The sequence below is a fragment of the Hyaena hyaena genome, unplaced genomic scaffold, assembly GCF_003009895.1.
Source record: "Hyaena hyaena isolate Hyena2069 unplaced genomic scaffold, ASM300989v1 scaffold_70, whole genome shotgun sequence".
Taxonomy (NCBI): Eukaryota; Metazoa; Chordata; class Mammalia; order Carnivora; family Hyaenidae; genus Hyaena; species Hyaena hyaena.
This window is the reverse complement of record NW_024080701.1, coordinates 2549900-2567016: the sequence shown is the minus strand read 5'-3', so window position 1 is coordinate 2567016 and position 17117 is coordinate 2549900. Positions and strand designations below refer to the sequence as shown.

At 47.6% G+C, this 17117-nt stretch overlaps 1 protein-coding gene across 1 annotated transcript in view; it reads left to right on the top strand.

Annotated features, from left to right (window-relative positions):
* The window catches only part of PLA2G4E (phospholipase A2 group IVE), a 56354-nt gene extending 45575 nt beyond the window's left edge, over positions 1-10779 (top strand). Inside the window, exons 13-20 of the mRNA XM_039232869.1 lie at positions 766-988; positions 3596-3710; positions 4231-4368; positions 4720-4827; positions 5380-5583; positions 6439-6605; positions 8108-8291; positions 8734-10779. Of these exons, the coding sequence (XP_039088800.1) occupies positions 766-988; positions 3596-3710; positions 4231-4368; positions 4720-4827; positions 5380-5583; positions 6439-6605; positions 8108-8291; positions 8734-8954 (1360 nt within the window). The 3' untranslated portion in view covers positions 8955-10779. The remainder of the gene's footprint in view (positions 1-765; positions 989-3595; positions 3711-4230; positions 4369-4719; positions 4828-5379; positions 5584-6438; positions 6606-8107; positions 8292-8733) is intronic.
* The last annotated feature ends 6338 nt before the right edge of the window (positions 10780-17117 follow it).

Genomic DNA, 17117 nt, shown 5'->3' with positions numbered 1-17117 from the left:
ATGGGAATTAATGTGGCAGACTGGAAAGAGTCCAGGATTAAGAATCAGCCACGCCTGGGTTCAAATGTTGGCCTCACCGCTCCACGACCCAGCATTTACTCTTTGCCGGCTACTGTTCTAACCACTTTAAATTGCATGAACTCGTATAATCTTCACATTAACTCTGTGAGGTTAGGTACAATTATCCTAATTCTCTCCATTCCACAGATGGGAAAACCGATGTGAGGTGCAGTTAGATAACGTGCCCAAGATTACACAGCTAGTAAGTGGCAGAGTCTGGGTTTGAACCAGGAAGACCTGGTTCCAGAATCCTCACTTTTTAAAAAAAATTTGTTTTATTTATTTTGAGAGAGAGAGAGAGAGAGAAAAGAGAGAGTGCACAGGGGAGGGGCAGAGGGAGAGGGAAAGAGAGAGTCCCAAGCAGGCTCCATGCTGTCAGTGCAGAGCCCAATGCAGGGCTTGATCCCATGAACCATGAGATCATGACCTGAGTTGAAATCAAGAATCAGATTCTCTACCAACTGAGCCACTTAAGCACCCAGAGAGTCTTCATTCGTAAGCAACATGCTCTACCTGGCACATGGTAGGCGGTCAGGAAAGGGTTGCCATTGTGACTGTGAGTAATAATGTTCACCCCTTTCCTCCAGGCTTCTGTCCTGGTGGTTCAGGGTCTCCCATGACCTGTCCACCTTCTTTCTGGCCAGGATCTGGTGTTGATTGGGCCAGGGCTGGCTCAGTTCTCTCCCCATGCCTGTCTGTCTCCAGGACCATGGCTACCTTGTACCGTGACCCTGACTGGTCCTCCAAAAACCTAGAGCCCGCCATATTTGAAGCGCGGAGGCATGTGGTCAAGGACAAGATGCCTGCCCTATTCCCAGACCAGCTCTGCAAATTCCAGGAGGAGCTTCGGCAGCGCAGTCAGGAAGGCTACAAGGTCACCTTTACAGATTTCTGGGGCCTGCTGATTGAGTCCTGTCTGGGGGATGAGGTAGGTACTCAGCTTCTTCTGGAGTCCCACCTGTCCTGGCTGATGTCCAGCTCTTTTTCTTCATGAGGGGGAGTCTGGACTTCCATCTCAGCAGAAGGAAGCTAGGTTAGACCTGCAGATTCCTCTTTGGACTGTATGTAGGAAGCATGAGGTGCCCAAGTGCATGATGGAGGAAGATGGTGGGATTGTGTACCTACGTCCTTTTAGAGTATGACTGAGACCCTCATGGTGGCAATGACTTAGGTGCGGTCCTGTAGAGAAGCAGTGTGTCCTCTGAGAGCCATGCTACATCCACCATGAAAGAAAATGGGGAGGGAGCCAGAGGAGGCTGGAGAGTCATTGGACTGTGATATAGTCTGACCTCAAGTGGAGGAAAGAGGGAAGAAGAGCTGAGTGGAAGCATCCTAGACTTCTTGTCTAGAAGGTTCAGCAAGGCCTTTGGAGAGTTTTGTAAAGTTATCTATCTGTCAGAGGAGTTTGGTGCCCTCCAAGAGCGTGAATGGGACTGCCTCAGTATCCCTGCTGCTCTCAGTCACACGCTGGGAGAAGCCCAGTGGGAGGTGTGGCCTCAGCACAGACTCACCCAGGGATTCCAGAGCGGAGCAGCTGAGGCCCTTAGCTGAAGATCTGCAGGGCTCCTTCTCATGGCTACCACACAGAAGATGGGCCCAGGGAGGTTCCTTCCTGCCCTGAGATCTAAAGATCTGAGCTCTCTGTGCCCAAGAAGAGAAGCAGTCTATGTTGGGGCTCTCAGCCACTGTGAGAGCCATGTGGGTGGTGGCGAAGCAGTGGCATCCCCCTAGGGGATGCTCTGTTCCTGGACATCAGGGTGAGTTCAGCTGACACTGGAACCCTTCCAGCTGCCCAGGCCTCAGGGAGGAGCCAGCTTCGGCTGCTGCTTGGCCCTAAAGCAGAACTTCTCACCTAATTTTCTACCCAGAGTCATGGTTCTCTGCCCGGCTCCCAGAGGTATCTGAGGAGTTCTGAATTCAAAATAGAACTTGCCAGCCAACAGAGGACATTATTTTCTAGGAGCCTCCCTCTTCCAGAAAACCCAAACAATTTGAGAAACCAAAGATGACCTGAACCTCATCTTCAGAGTACATTCATTCCTTCATCTTTTTCCTTCAACAAAATTAAGTACCTCCTGCATGTCAGGAACTGCTAGGCAACAGGGATTCAGAATTGAGGCACTCCTAGCTTGTTTTTGTTTTTGTTTAATGTTTATTTATTTTGAGGGAGAAAGAGAGAGAGAGCGCACAGGCGCTAGTTGGGGAGGGGCAGAGGGAGGAGAGAGAATCTCAAGCAGGCTCCATGCTCAGCTCAGTGCCCAATGCAGGGCTCCATCCCACCAGCCTAGGATCATGACCTGAGCTAAAATGGAGAGTCGACGCTTAACCACCTGAGCCATCCAAGTGCCCTGCACTCACAGCTTTTGATGGATCCCACCCACCCTCCCCCTCTGGATAACCCAACATCTAATCTGTCCTTATGATGCAGGCAGAAGCTGAGGGTGCTGGCTTTTGGATTCAAGAAGGATGGGGTTTAAATTCTGGTCCTGCTCAGTGCTGTTCTTTAAATGGGAATGATATCAATAAGCGGTAGTTAATATTTCTAACTCTACTTAGTGTCCCATGTGATAAGGAGGAAAAGCATCAAGGCTTTTGACAACACAAGTAGGAGTGTTGCCTGGTGTTTGGTGCGGGGAGGAGCCCAGGTTCCCTGGAAAGCAAGTCTAGGGTTGATGTGAGGAAGTCTGTGCTCTCCCACTCTGGCCAAAGCAGGAGCCTCTTTCCCCTGGGATCTCCCCTGAGGCTATAGTTTTCTCTGCTTCCAGGACAGTCAGCTCTGTAGTGCCCAGATCTCTGGGCCACTATGACAGGTACCCTGTTTGCCGTCCACGGGAGGCCCAAGCGTTGTTTGTCCCACACATGTGTTTACCATCTCACACAGGTTCAGTGGCCTTCACACAGCTGAGTAACCGTGGATGGCCACCCAGCAGGCAGCTGCTTAGGATCTAGGGTCAGAGCCTGGACCTCTAAGACCTCAACTGGCATTGTCTATACTGGCTGATTCACTCGGGAAGTGGCCTGTGGCCCTAGCTGATCTGCAGGCTCCCACTGATTTTGCAGCACAGAGCTTGGGGGACTAAGAGGGACTGTGGCCCATCTGGTGCACAGTTTCCAAACCTTTGGTTTAATTCTTTTTAAGCAGCTTTTTTTCCCTTTACAAACACATTTTATGAGAGACATGCAAAGCAGATAAGAAAATGGAACTGCTCGGGTTAAAGTGGGATGGAAATGGTGGGAATGAAGAGGGACAGTGGTGGCCTTTTCCATCCCTACCTTTTTATTCTCTGGTCCTTGAGACACAAGGAGAACCCTGGGGCTCCGAGGGACAGCCCTAAACTGCAGATTCGGTCCCACTCCGGTCCATGTCTGGGATAGTAAAATGCATGGGTGCATTTAAAGAGCAGCTTTGACTGGTGTCAGCTGAGACCTATGCAGCAGCCTGGTGGGCTCAGGAGCCAGGAAATGGTCCAAACTGTCCCCTTATTCTGTACTGCCTCCAGGCTGCTTCTCCATAACCGTTTCATTTCCTCCACAGAGAAATGAGTGCAAACTGTCAGATCAACGTGCTGCTTTGTCCCAGGGCCAGAACCCCCTGCCCATCTACCTCACCATCAATGTCAAGGATGATGTAAGCAACCAGGATTTCAGAGGTAACACTGGTGGCTAGTAATTTATAAGGGGTCCCTTCTCAGCAAGCAAAGGTACCTGGCACACACACCCCACTACCATACCTTTTCCAACCTCTACATCAAAAGACTGCACTGACAACTGAAGATAATGACTTTACTACCCCTTCTGTGTAGATGGATCAGGCTGGTGGGGGCTTGTGGTTTTTCTAAGTGCAGAAGTTTGATGGGACAGCGAAGGGGTTCAAGATATTTCTTAAGCTGCCCAGAAGGAGGGACCCTAGAGACGAGCCCTGTTTTGAGGTCAGTTGCGGTCTCCTTTTATCCAGTGTGGTGGAGCAAATGAACCATTGCAGGTTGCAAAGCTGAGCCTTGCCTGGCCAGCAGAAGCTGGTCGCAGGCGCCCCCATGTGCCCTTAGGGGGAACTGCAGCTTTCTGTCCCAGGCCCCCCAAGGCCCAGGACCTGTAGAAGCAGTGAGGAGGGCTGGGGTCCAGGCTGTCCAAACCTGAGGCTGACACCCTGCCCTGCGGCTTTGTGTGCAGAATGGTGCGAGTTCTCCCCCTACGAGGTGGGCCTGCAGAAGTATGGCGCCTTCATCCCCTCCGAGCTCTTCGGCTCTGAGTTCTTCATGGGGCGGCTGATGAAGAGGATCCCCGAGTCGAGGATGTGCTACATGCTAGGTGACTCCTGGTATCCGAGACTCATGGGCAGGCCCCCCGCCCCATGCTGGACAGGCCCCACCTTTAAATTAGAGGAGTGACAGGGAGGCCTGCTCTTTTCCCCCAGGATCTTGTCCTGGGTGCTGCTGCCAGCTTGGGTTATCTTTGAGCATGTGACTGTCCTGCGTTTGCCAACAGGCCCTCATCAGTCACGTGTGTCCAGCTGCACTGTGAGGTGAGGAAAATCAAAGTCTATCCCACCTCCTGAGCAGCCTGACTCAAAGGGAACGTCCAGGCCAAGGTAGAAACGCTCAGTGTCTGGGTGGTGGAGGCTCTGGGATGGAACTGCTCACCACTGGCCTTGCTCCCTAGGCTTGTGGAGCAGCATCTTCTCCCTCAACTTGCTCGATGCCTGGAATCTGTCCCATACCTCAGAGGAGTTTTTCCACAGGTGGACGAGGGAGCGAGTACATGACATTGGTGGGTGACTCACTGGCTTCCCCTCTTGGTTGGGCGATGAGGGGGAAGAGTGGATCACAAACTGAGGACCAGTCCACCTGTCACATATTTCAGCATCATCTCTGGTTCACAGAGATGAGAAGGCGGCTAGGGTTAGGTCTTCCCTGCCTGGAGTGGAGAGCCATTGCGGCTTAGTCACAAGCTTCAGGGGCCAGTTCTGGACTGACCAGGGGTCGGGGGAAGGGCTGCAAGAGTGGCACAGTGCCCAGGAGAACTAAGGGGGTAGAGATCTATAAGCAAAGTTAAAGGTGACTTTTCTAGATTCCCTATCCTCTCTGGGACTACCCCCCCCCCCCGCCCCTTGCCTGTCATTACCCCTAATCTCCATTACCCTTCCCTTCTTCTCTCACCTGGATCCTCCTGGCCAAGGCCCTAAAAATTAGGCAAAGAATGTGCAAACTGCACTTACAGTGACTGACCCCTGGGTGCCAGGTAACAGTGCATGGCTTCACCTGGGCAACCTGGGGACCCCAACTCTTGTGACCTGCCTTCTATCCTCCCTCTCCCATGCAGAGGATGAGCCACTCCTGCCTGAAATCCCCAAATGTGAGGCCAACGTCTTGGACACCGCGGTGGTGTTCCCAGGGTCCTGGCTGTCCAGTACTTTCCGCAGCATCCTCACCTATAGGTCCTTTGTGTCTGAGTTCCACAACTTCCTGTTGGGGCTGCAGCTGCACACCGACTACCTCCAGAACAGTCAGTTCTCCACGTGGAGAGGTAACCCATCCTGGCTGCCTGCCTCTGCTTGGATAAAGGGGAAGTGCATGTTGAAGCTGCCATGGAGAAAGGATGACAAAATCCCCTTGACCACGTTCATTGGGGTGGGTGGCAGTCTCTCCCCAGAGTGCATTCCACGTTTGGTGAGGTTGTGAGCGGCAGGTGGAGCGGTGCTCCTATTGAATTAGTCGACTCTGTACAACAACTTCAGCATGTAGAAGCTGGGACCCTGGTGGGAAAGTGTGGGCCCTGAGTTTCTTTAGTGGTGCTCTGGGGGCACCTTTTAGTGTGAATGGTTCCTTAGAGGTGGGCAGGGATAGCCCAGCTCAAGAACACCCCACATGGTAAGTGGTGGAGCCAGGTCTTCAGCTGTGGTCATGTGATTTCAACTGTGCGCCTCCCCGCGCTGCTGAGGCTCAAAGACTGACTTGCCACCATCTTTGGTACTTTACTTCCCCTCAGCTTGAAAATGGCTGCATTGGCCTGGCCTAAAGATCCTCATTCTCACTATCTGGGGCAGAAAGGATGGCTGGCTCTGAGCCCAGGGTTTGTACTGACTTACAGGGTATTCTTGCACCCCTATAACTCCACAAGCTCCTTGGCTGAGTCACAGTGGGTTTTCTCTGTGTGTCCCATAAAAGACTTGCAGTGACCCCAAGATAATGCCGTTCTTCATCAGTCCACCCCAGCAGGGCACTGCGACTCACCGGGCATCCTGGCTGCAGGTGGGAGGGTGGGAGGGCCAGGCTGAGATGAGGGAGCTCCAGGTGGGGCATTAGGTCCCTACCTGCCAGTGACCATCCTCTGAGATCATAGTGCCAGTGCATGACGGTAACTGGAAATCTCGGCTTTCAGACACGGTGCTAGATACTTTCCCAAACCAGCTGACGGGGTCCGTGAACCACTTGTGCCTGTTGGACACTGCATTCTTTGTCAACTCCAGCTACCCGCCCCTCCTTAGGCCTGAGAGAAAAGTCGACCTCATCATCCACCTCAATTACTGTGCTGGGCCCCAGACAAAGGCAAGTGTGACAGAGAAAGGCTGCTGCGTGAGCAGAGTGCTGTGCCCCTTCTGAGACAGGCCACTGAATGAGCCCCATGAAACTGGGAAATGGGAGAACACACATTTCCCACAGGCCCAAAGACTTAGCATCAGAGAAACCCAAGCTTCCATACTGGTATGAGGTTAGCTGTCCAAACTTCAGGGGAGCGCAGCCAGCTGGCCTTCACATGCAGTGTGAGGTTTAAGTGGACTCATGGAGCAAATTCTAATTTTACCTCTGAGCAATTTTATTATCTGAGCATTTTCTGTATTTGGCAATTCTTCAGCTGCCAGGAAAAAAAAGTTTTTAAAAATAAGCTTAATAGAGTCCAGTCAACTCTAAAATTTTGTACCATTTCAAGAGCTTATGGTGTCCTCTTTTCAAAATAATCATATTGCTCCTTTCCCTCAGAAACAGGACCTTCCATGTAATTATATTAAGAACCAGGACTGGGGCGCCTGGGTGGCTCAGTCGGTTGAGAGTCTGACTTCGGCTCAGGTCATGATCTCACAGTTCATGGGTTAGAGCCCCACATTGGGCTCTGAGCTAACAGCTCAGAGCCTGGAACCTGCTTCTGATTCTGTGTCTCCCTCTCTCTGCCCCTCCTGCATTCATGCTGTATTTCTCTCTGTCACAATAGTAAAATGAACATTAAAAACAATTTTAAAAATAATAGAAAAATAAAGACATTGTCTTAAAAGAAAAAAAAGAACCAGGACCAGAGGTTTTTATTTATTTTTCTCTATTTACCTTTGAAAAGTTCTGGCCTTTTAAGGGAAAGAAATTGTTTTTTGGTCTACTTTCATACAGTCCTATCCTGAAGCCCAGGAAAGGAGAGTATAGACCGATGATAAAGCATGACACCCATGATGATGACTTCAGTCTGTAAATTTGTGACGATGTACTTTCCTACACACACTCTCACCTGATCTGTATACCCGCTCTTTGAGAAGATGACACAACTGCTATTATTCCCATGTTACAGGTATAGGAAACTGAGGCACAGAGAGCAAAAGTGGCTTGCTTATGATCACACAGCTAGTGAGATTAGAGCGAAGGGGATTCTGACACTCTCAGCCCACTACTCTTTCTGTGACACCATGTTTATAAAGACACTCTGAAGAGTTGGCCCTTTGTCAGTTCCAAGGGCCATGCACATCACATAGGAGCCTGGCCAGGCATGGCTATAGCTGGTATGGCCCCAGTCACCCTCGGGCTGCTGCCCACATCTACCCAGGTTGTGTTTGGGTGAAACACCATCCAAAGGGCTTCCATCCACCGTCAGAAGGAGCTTGCACTTGAATACACACGAACCTCCTACCTCGGGCCCTTTGTTCTAAAAATAGCGCAGATAGGCAGAGGAGTTGGAGACCTCAGTTGTTAGCGGGGGAAATCAGGAAGCTGGATCTAAGAAGTTCATGTTGCTTACCCCCACCCCCACCCCTCCTAATACTGACTCATGTCCTCCTGTGATATTCCAGCCAATGAAACAGACCTGTGAGTACTGCTCTGTGCAGAACATCCCCTTCCCCAAATACGAGGTGCAAGAGGACGATAAAAATCTCAAGGAGTGCTACCTGATGGAGAACTCCCAAGAACCTGATGCTCCCATCGTGCTTTTCTTCCCACTCATCAACGATACCTTCCAGAAGTACAAGGCCCCAGGTAAGCCACCTCTGAGCTTGGCTCCCACCACCTGCTGGCCTTGGGCCAAGAGCTCCTATCTTTAGAGCAGTCTTTTGACTTTACTAACAGGAAAGCCTGACTTAGCTCTAGTCTGAGCCAACCTTGGCTTTGGGAAGAAAGAAAGGGCCCCCCACCCCTCCATGAGCAAGCAGTGCCATCCCCTACTCTTTCAGTCATTCAGCATTTATTGACATCCAGCTGTGTGCCTGGTGCTGTGTCATGCTTGGGTGGCCCTAAGGTGTGCAAGTCGCATCGCTGCCTCCGAGGAGCTTGGAGGTGTGCGTGTGCATGCCCACGCATGCGTATGCATGTTTTCAGGCAGGTGTGTGTGCCCGTGTGTGCTGAGACAGGCCATGGGAAGAGATACAGGAACAAGTCACTACAACCTTCCATGTATAGCAAGTCCTTCTGCCACCTACAGGTGTGGAGAGAAGCCCCGAGGAGCTGGAGCAGGGCCACGTTGACATTTATGGCCCCAAAACTCCATATGCTACCAAGGAGCTGACATACACAGAGGCTGCCTTTGACAAGCTGGTGAAGCTCTCTGAGTACAACATCCTGAATAACAAGGACAAGCTCTTTCAGGGCTTGAGACTGGCGGTGGAGAAGAAGAAACGCCTGAAGAGCCAGTGTCCCTCCTAAGTCCCAGGGAGCCTCACTGATCCTGTGTCTGCTCCCACGGTCAGAGCTGCAGAGCCCATCAGGGCTGACCAGCCCGCACACCCGCTCAGCTCTCTGGCAAGGGGTGCAGGCAGGCTGGACCGGGCTTTCTATCAAAGAAATGAATGTTTTTAAAAGTTGAGAGGGAGAGAGAAGGAGACAAAGGAAAATAACACAGACATATGTTGGGATTCTATACCCACAGGAATTTGTTTAAACCTTTCCCTGCAGAGAAGAGGGCCCACTAGCCACAGGCTCCCGCACATGCCCAAAGTGTGGAGAATAAAAGCACGGCCTGAAGAAGAGGCTGGCTCATAAGAAACCTCGGCCTGCACACTGGAGCTCAAAGCCCTTTCGACTCTCCTCTCTGCCTCCTGACACGGAGGGCCTCCAGGAGTGCACAAGAGGACCGAGGACCACTCTGGGTTCTCTGGAAAAACACCTTTTTAAATTTAAGGCAATTATGTTCTTGTGATGATTTTTATAGACTCTGACGTTTTGTGGTTTTCATTTTTATGAATCAGGGTATTAATAGATGGCATGATGTTAGAAGATCCAGACAGAACGCTAGATATCCTGCTCTCTTCACCGGTCCCACTCCAGCAACTCAGAGCCCCAGGACTGGTGATTCCTGGGATCCCAACCTCACAGCCTCATCTGAGCATCCGGCTCCAGTGAAATGCCAGGCAAAGCCCCAGTCTGTAGCTCAGGTTCACAGAATAAGGATCTGGGATGCAGCTGAGGGAGGTTTGAGTAGGTGAATGGAGTCAGGCACCAGGCTGGCACTCGCCAACCAATCTGCCCCAGGGGCACCACTCAGTTCTCTCATCATCTCCTTTCTCGTTTCCAGAGGGGATTATTTATTTCTAAATGGGATTCCTCTTATTTATCATGTAAACACAATGGCCAGCACATCTCACCTCTTGGAGAGTCGCCCCCAAAAGAATGAAACTAGGAAGGATCAACCCTTAAAGGACTAGGTTAGCCCTGAGGACAAAGCTCATCCTTGTAGATGGTTTGCAGGTAAATCACTGGGGAAGGGCCAGGGACACAGAAGCCCTGTCAGAGTATCCAGGTCTCCCATCAGGCTGGGAACTTGACTAAAGAAATGTATAACCTGAGCCATTGAGATGCCCAGGCCGATGGAAGGTGTGCCCAGAAAGACATGTGGTCCCAGCAAACATGGAGGATGGGGCCCTCTTTCTTGGCCTCTATGTTCCCCATGCAGTCCTTTGGTTGTTAGGAGATGGGTGATGACAGGTAACAAAAGTTTAGAAAAATCAACTTCCAAAATACATCCTTGGTGGGCCACTGGTTGGATACACAGAACCTCAGGCTCCACCCCAGTTCTGCCGAATCAGAGTCTGCATATTAAGGAGATTCTCAAGTCCTCTCTGCTGCCTTCCCCCCCACTGACCCCCATCCCCATAATGGCTACACATGTTAAATTTGAGCAGTATGGACTCACACCATACTCTCCTATAAGCCTGGAAAGCAGGTATTAATCTACTCCCCCAAATCACTGGTAAGCCAGACCTGCAAAACCAGTCCCCACCCAGATAATGCTGACCCCGGATGCCACCCGTCCCCTCCACCAGAGCAGCCAGTAGCCTCCACTTTGACATCTTTTCTTTCCATCTGCGACAAACAGGCTCTCCTTAAATTAGCAGAGTAAGTCATGCTGCAAGACCTGTTTGTTGTAAGGTGAAGGCAGCCCTGCCTTCGATTCATCAAAGTGTGAGGCTTATAAAATCATTGTATTATTTGAGCACAGAATAAAATGGCCATGTGGGTAAATGCTATTGACTCATCTTCGTTCTCTATCTGATGGTGCAAAACACGCCTAACTCCTGCCCTCGTCGTCCCTTGCCTCGGCTTCTCGCACACCACGGCCAGCAGCGTGAGAAGGCCATTTCTTCTGTTTTTAGGAAGCCATGTCAGCAACCAGTGGGACACCAACTCTCGCCACCCGGTGCCATTTGAGGCTCAGCTGGTTTTCAGGAAGTACTGAGCAAGCAGAAGGATAGGCAGCCAACACCAGCTGGGCACCTACGGAGCACAGCGGTCATTAAGCAGCCTCTGATTTCCAGGAACTTAGATTTGAATTGGGGCAGGGAAGAGTGGCAGGGACGTGGCAAGATTTTTATATGAATTTGAGAAATAAAAAGTGACTTCACTTCTGAAACAATGCTGGCGACGTCACAGAGCAGGAGAGGAGCAAGGACTGCACAAGGGATAAGGACAAAGTGTTATCAATCCTGATAGAGGCAAGGGTACAGTGGTGGGGGGGTGTCAGGGAGGCTCCCTCCTCAGGCCCCCTGCTCTCTGTCATATAATTGAATAGAAAAAATTAAATGAAATTCCTCTCTTCCCCAGTGTCCCTCCCTGCTGGTCTCCCCTGTCCTCCCCAAGAGAATGGCCAGCACACCGCACCGCCACACAGCTCAGCCAGCCTGTCCCACGCCAGATGTTTTCTGTTCCTATTTCCCCATGAAAACACTCCTCCCCAAGGTCACTAATGCCCTAATTACAAATACACTGAGCCAAATGGCACCAGCCCTTCGCAGGCCTTATCTTACTTGATTGTTCTCAATATTTGGCACCACAGACCACTCCTCCTTCCTGAAACCCTCCCTTCCCACGGCTTCCTTGCCAACATCAGTTCAATTCAGTTCTGCCTGCAAATATTTATCGCCCTCTCGCTACATGCCAGTCACTGATGTAGGCACTGGGACAATAAAAATGATTAACAATTGACCCCACACCTCAAGGAGCTTCCTTCTGGTCCCACGTAGGAGGGCTTCATAAAAACAGAGCCTTGCAAAACAAAGGGAAAGTTCCATTATTAGCTGTGTACACATGGGGTACACATTAAGGGTTGCCAGCCAGGCTTCTCCTAGAGGGAAGGGGCCAGGTTTGCTGGACACCATACATCCTGGATCTCTTCCCACGTTCCAGCCCTTCCTCTGGTCTCCCCTCCCCTACTCTCCGTGAACTGCTCGTACTCCCTGAGGTGCTCTCCTCAGCTCTCCTCTCTGCTCACTCCATACTGTCCTTAGGCAAGATTGTCTATACCCAGGACTTCAACTGCCACTTCTATCTTGAAAATATTCAAACCTTTGGCTCTAGCCAAACCAGTTTCCTAAGTTCTTGATTCATCTATTCAAATTCCATACCAGTTAACATTACATTTTTTTATTGTTTATTTATTTATTTTGAGACAGTGTGTGTGTATGAGCAGGGGAGGGGCAGAGAGAGAGAGAGACGAAGAGAAAGAATCCCAGGTGGGCTCCACACTGTCATCACGGAGCCTGACACAGGGCTCAATCTCAGGAACTGGGTGATCATGACTTGAGCTGAAATTAAGAGTCGGACGCTTAGCCCACTGAACCACCCAGGTGCCCCTACTTTTTATTACATAATCAAAAGATTGAAAGCTAGAGTGACTTAAAGAAGATAGAAGGAATTTATTTCTCTGTTTCTTATCAGAGACCCAGTCTCCTTTCAGCTCTTCTACCATCCTCAAGTTTGCCTTCTGATCCAACACGGCTGCTGGAGCTCCAGCCATCCACAATGAACACACCAAACTAGGCCTGGTCTGCCTAGCTCGGAATTTCTTTTCTGTGACAGAAAATTTGACTTTTGTCTTAAGAAGATAATTGAGAATTACCAGCTGTTCCAATTATCTATTGCTTAGCAAATAAAAACAAACAAAACCCCAAAATATAATGGCATAAAATAACCACCATTTGATTATGCCCACAGAGTCTATAGGTCAGGAATTCAGAAAGGGCACAGCAAGGACAAGTCTTCTCCGTGTGTGGGGCCTCGGCACAAATGACTAGAACTGCCTGGGGAGGGCTCAGAGGGCTGCGGCCTGGAATAGCGGAAGGATCCACCTCTGAGATGGCGCCTTCCTTCACATGTCTGGTGCCTCAGGGGGAAGGGCAGAGAGGGATGAAGGACAGGTTCCATTTGATTGACTGTCAGTGCAATCCCCAGGTGGCCTCCCCAGCATGGTGGTTTCAAGATAATCAGCCTTCTTTAAATGGCAGCTCAGGGTTCCAAGAGTGAATGTCGCACAGTGGCAGGAGCGTGGCATATTATGACCTAATCTCAGAAGTCACATACCCTCACTTCCACAGTAACTCTACTGGCAGAAGCACTGACAAGCCAGCCTAGATTTAAGGGAAGGGGACAAAGATCCATCCCATCTCTCGATAGTAGGCATGTCAAAAAATATGTGTGGCTATATTTGAAATCCCAGCCTGCAATAATTGAATCCTTAATGTTGACTTTCCCTCTCTTCCACTAAGTGAATGTCACATTTTGGGGTCTGTTACTGCAGACTCCATGTCTAGTAACAAATTCGGTGTTAGTTAGGAATTACTTTCATCTCTGACTGGCAGAGACTTGACAAATAGTGGCTTCAATGCATGCCTGTAAAAGAAGCCCAAGCGAGGCCGTCCACGGCTGGCACGGCACTTCCAAGATTCATCAGAGATTCTGCTCCTTCCAGCTCTGATTTACCATCCCTTACGTAGCCCTTGGTCTCATGGTCCCAGATGAGTTCTGCGGCTCCAGCCATCATAACCGCATCGTAGGCTACAAGAGAGAAGAAGGGGAGAGCAAGACTAAACACTTTTCTTTCTAAAGGAGACTTCTTGCAAGTCCCACACATCCTTCAGGTCACATAGCAGCCACCAGAACTTGGTCTTATGATCACACTGAATTGCAGAGAGACTGGAAAATGTTGTTCTTACCTGGGTGGCAAGATGCCCAGCTACAAATGAGAGTTCTGTTGCTGAAAGAAAGGATAATTTAGAGGCAGCTGGCAGTCTTACTGCAGCTAGACATCTCCGCCTGCATGTCCTATATGCTATATCTCCAAGTGGCTGTAGTGACCTGGGTAAGTGGCCACAGAGAAAGGAGAGTTGTGTCTGGGAATGAAGGGGAATCCTCCCAAGCCAAATTACCTCCTCTGATCTCTTTGGCATGTGTCTCTCAGGCCTTGAGCCACTCTGGAATTTAAAGTATCAGAGTAAGACACTGGACTTGGTATGCATTTAGAACCAATCACCAAACACAATCTGGAGCAAACCTTGTGAACATCAAATTGCCAAAAACTAAAAGAAAAATAAAACCCTTCCATAAGAATTACCGTTCAAGGGGCGCCTGGGTGGCTTAGTCGGTTAAACGTCCGACTTTCGCTTAGGTCATGATCTCGCGGTTCATGGGTTCAAACCCCGCGTCGGGCTCTGTGCTGACTGCCAGTTCAGAGCCTGGAGCCTATTTCAGAGTCTGTGTGTCCCTCTCTCTCTGACCCTCCCCTGCTCACGCTGTCTCTCTCTCTCTCCTAGAAATAAATAAAAATATTAAAAAAAAAAAAAAGAATTACAATTCAAATTTCTATATAGCGGGGCCCCTGGGTGGCTCAGCCAGTTAAGTGTCTGACTTTGGCTCAGGTCGTGATCTCACAGTTTGTGGGTTTGAGCCCCACATCGGCTCACTGTTGTGAGCACAGAGCCTGCTTCGGATCCTCTGTTCCCCCCCCACACCTCTGTGCCCCTCCCCTGCTCACACTCTTTCTCTCAAAAATAAACATTAAAAATTTTAAGATAAAAAATAAAATTTCTATATAGCAAAAAGTGTTGTTGAGTCTTATTACCAAAATATTTATTTTAAGAATTATTTAATATAACAAAAATCCAGGTAACTAATGTCACTCTCTGTAAAACTACATGAAATAAGATTTAACCTGAAAAAAAACCACACAATTGGTTTCATTTGAAAAATTGAGTGAAAAAATAAATAAATAAATAAATAAATAAAATTGAAGTATAGAAAAAAAAAGAAAGAAAAATTGAGTGAAATTGGAATTGTTTTAGTCTGAAGAAAGAAAACCCGGGCATCTGGGTAGCTCAGTCAGTTAAGCATCTGACTCTTGGTTTCGGCTCAGGTCATGATCTCACAGTTTGTGAGTTCTAGCCCCGCAATGGGCTCTGTGCTAACAGCCTGCAGCAGCCTGCTTGGGATTCTCTCTCTTTTTCTCTGCCCCTCCCTCCCTCTCTCTCTCTTTCTCTCCCTTAAATAAACATTTAAAAATAAATAAATAAAACAAGAACATGATTCTTGTATAAAATCTGAAAATAAAAATGCTAAAGCAAATCAAGACGAAAATTCAGATGATTTATCATTCCAAAAACCAGAGATTATTATTATCTTGGGGTTTATCCTTCCCAAATTTTCCTTGGATGCTTAAATTTTTTTTACAACAGTACAAAAATGCTATACATTCATTTTTTAATTGTTGGCAAAATACACATAACATAGAATTTACCACCTTCACCATTTTAAAGTAACAGTCCAATAGTGTTAACTATGACCATATTTTTGTGATCACCTGAATTTTTTCACTTTGGAAACTACAGCTCTATACCAAGGAACAACTCCCCATTTCCTCCTCCCTCCCGCCCCTGGAAACCACCATTCTACTTTCTGTTTCTATGAGTTTGTCTATTTTAGATACAGCAGATAACTAGAATCATATACTATTTGTCTTTTTGTAACTGGCTTATTTCACTTAGGATCACATTCTCAAAGTTCATCTAGATTGTGGTATATGACAGGATTTCCTTCCTTTTGCGGGCTGAATAATATTTCATTGTATGTACACCACATATTGTTTATCCATTCATCCATCATTGGAAACTTAGGTTGCATCCATCTCCTGACTGTTGTGAATAGTGCTGCTATGAACATATGGATGTACAAATATCTCTTAGAGATCTACTTTTAAGTTGTTTGGATATATACCTAGAAGTAGGATAACTGGATCATATAGTAGTAGTTCTATTTTTTCAAGGGATCACCATTACTGTTTTCCATAGTAATTGAATGTATTGACTTCTGTAATCTGCCTTTTTTTCCACTTAAAAATAAAAATATATTCTGAGTATTTTCCAAGTTATTAATATTCTTTTTATTTGACACAGCTTTCAGAGACGGCATAGGAATCCACTGTCTATCTAATTAATGCTTCATGGGGAACATCTAATTATAGTTTTTCAGTCTTACAAGTGTTATGCTGATAAACATTGTTTAGATAAAGCTTAACATTGATTATTTCCTCAGGACGAAATTCCTGAGTCTAGAAGTATGAGCATTTCTAACAACTAATAAAGGTATAATTGATACACAACAAACTGTACATATTTAAGGAACACAATTTGATGACTTTGGCCAGATGTATACAACTGTCAATCATCACCACAATCAAGGTAATGAACAAATCCTTCACCCTCAAAACTTTTCTCATGACTTTTGTAATTCTTCCCTATACTCCTCTGTGGCTGGGTCACGTGGTAGGTGTATGCTTTACTTTTTAAAAATTGCCAAACTGGGGCACCTGGGGGGCTCAGTCAGTTAAGCATCCAACTTCAGTTCAGGTCATGATCTCACAGTTAGTGAGTGAGTTTGAGCCCCACGTTGGGCTCTGTGCTGACAGCTCAGAGCCTGGAGCCTGCTTTGGATTCTGTGTCTCCCTCTCTCTCTACCCCTCCCTGGCTTGTACTCTCTCTCTGTCTTTCTCTCTCAAAAATAAATAAACACTTAAAAAAATATTAATTGTCAAACTGTTTTCCAAAAGAGTTGTGTAATTTTACATTCCATTATCAATGTATGGCAGTTGATTCACCAACAATTGATATGATCAGTCTTCTAATTTAGGCATTCTAATAGGTATGTAGTAGTATCTTGTTGTGGTTTTAATTTGCATTTTCCTAATGACTAATGACCTTTTTGTGTGCTTATTTGCCCATACATCTTCTTTGATAAAGTATCTGTTCAAATATTTTTTCTATTAAATTGGGTTGTTTTCTTATTGTTGAATTAGGAAGGTCTTTTTATATTCTGGATACAAGCCCTTTATCATATATGTGACTTGAAAATATATTTTCCTACTCTGTGCCTTGTCTTTTCAACCTGATAACAGTAGCCTTCAAAAGTCAGAAGCATTTAATTTTAATGAAGTCCAGTTTATTAACTTTTTTCTTTTATGGATCCTGCTTTTGGTATCACCGAAGAAACCTTTCCCTGTATAATGTCACAAAGATTTTCTACTACAGTTTGTTCTGAAAGTTTTAT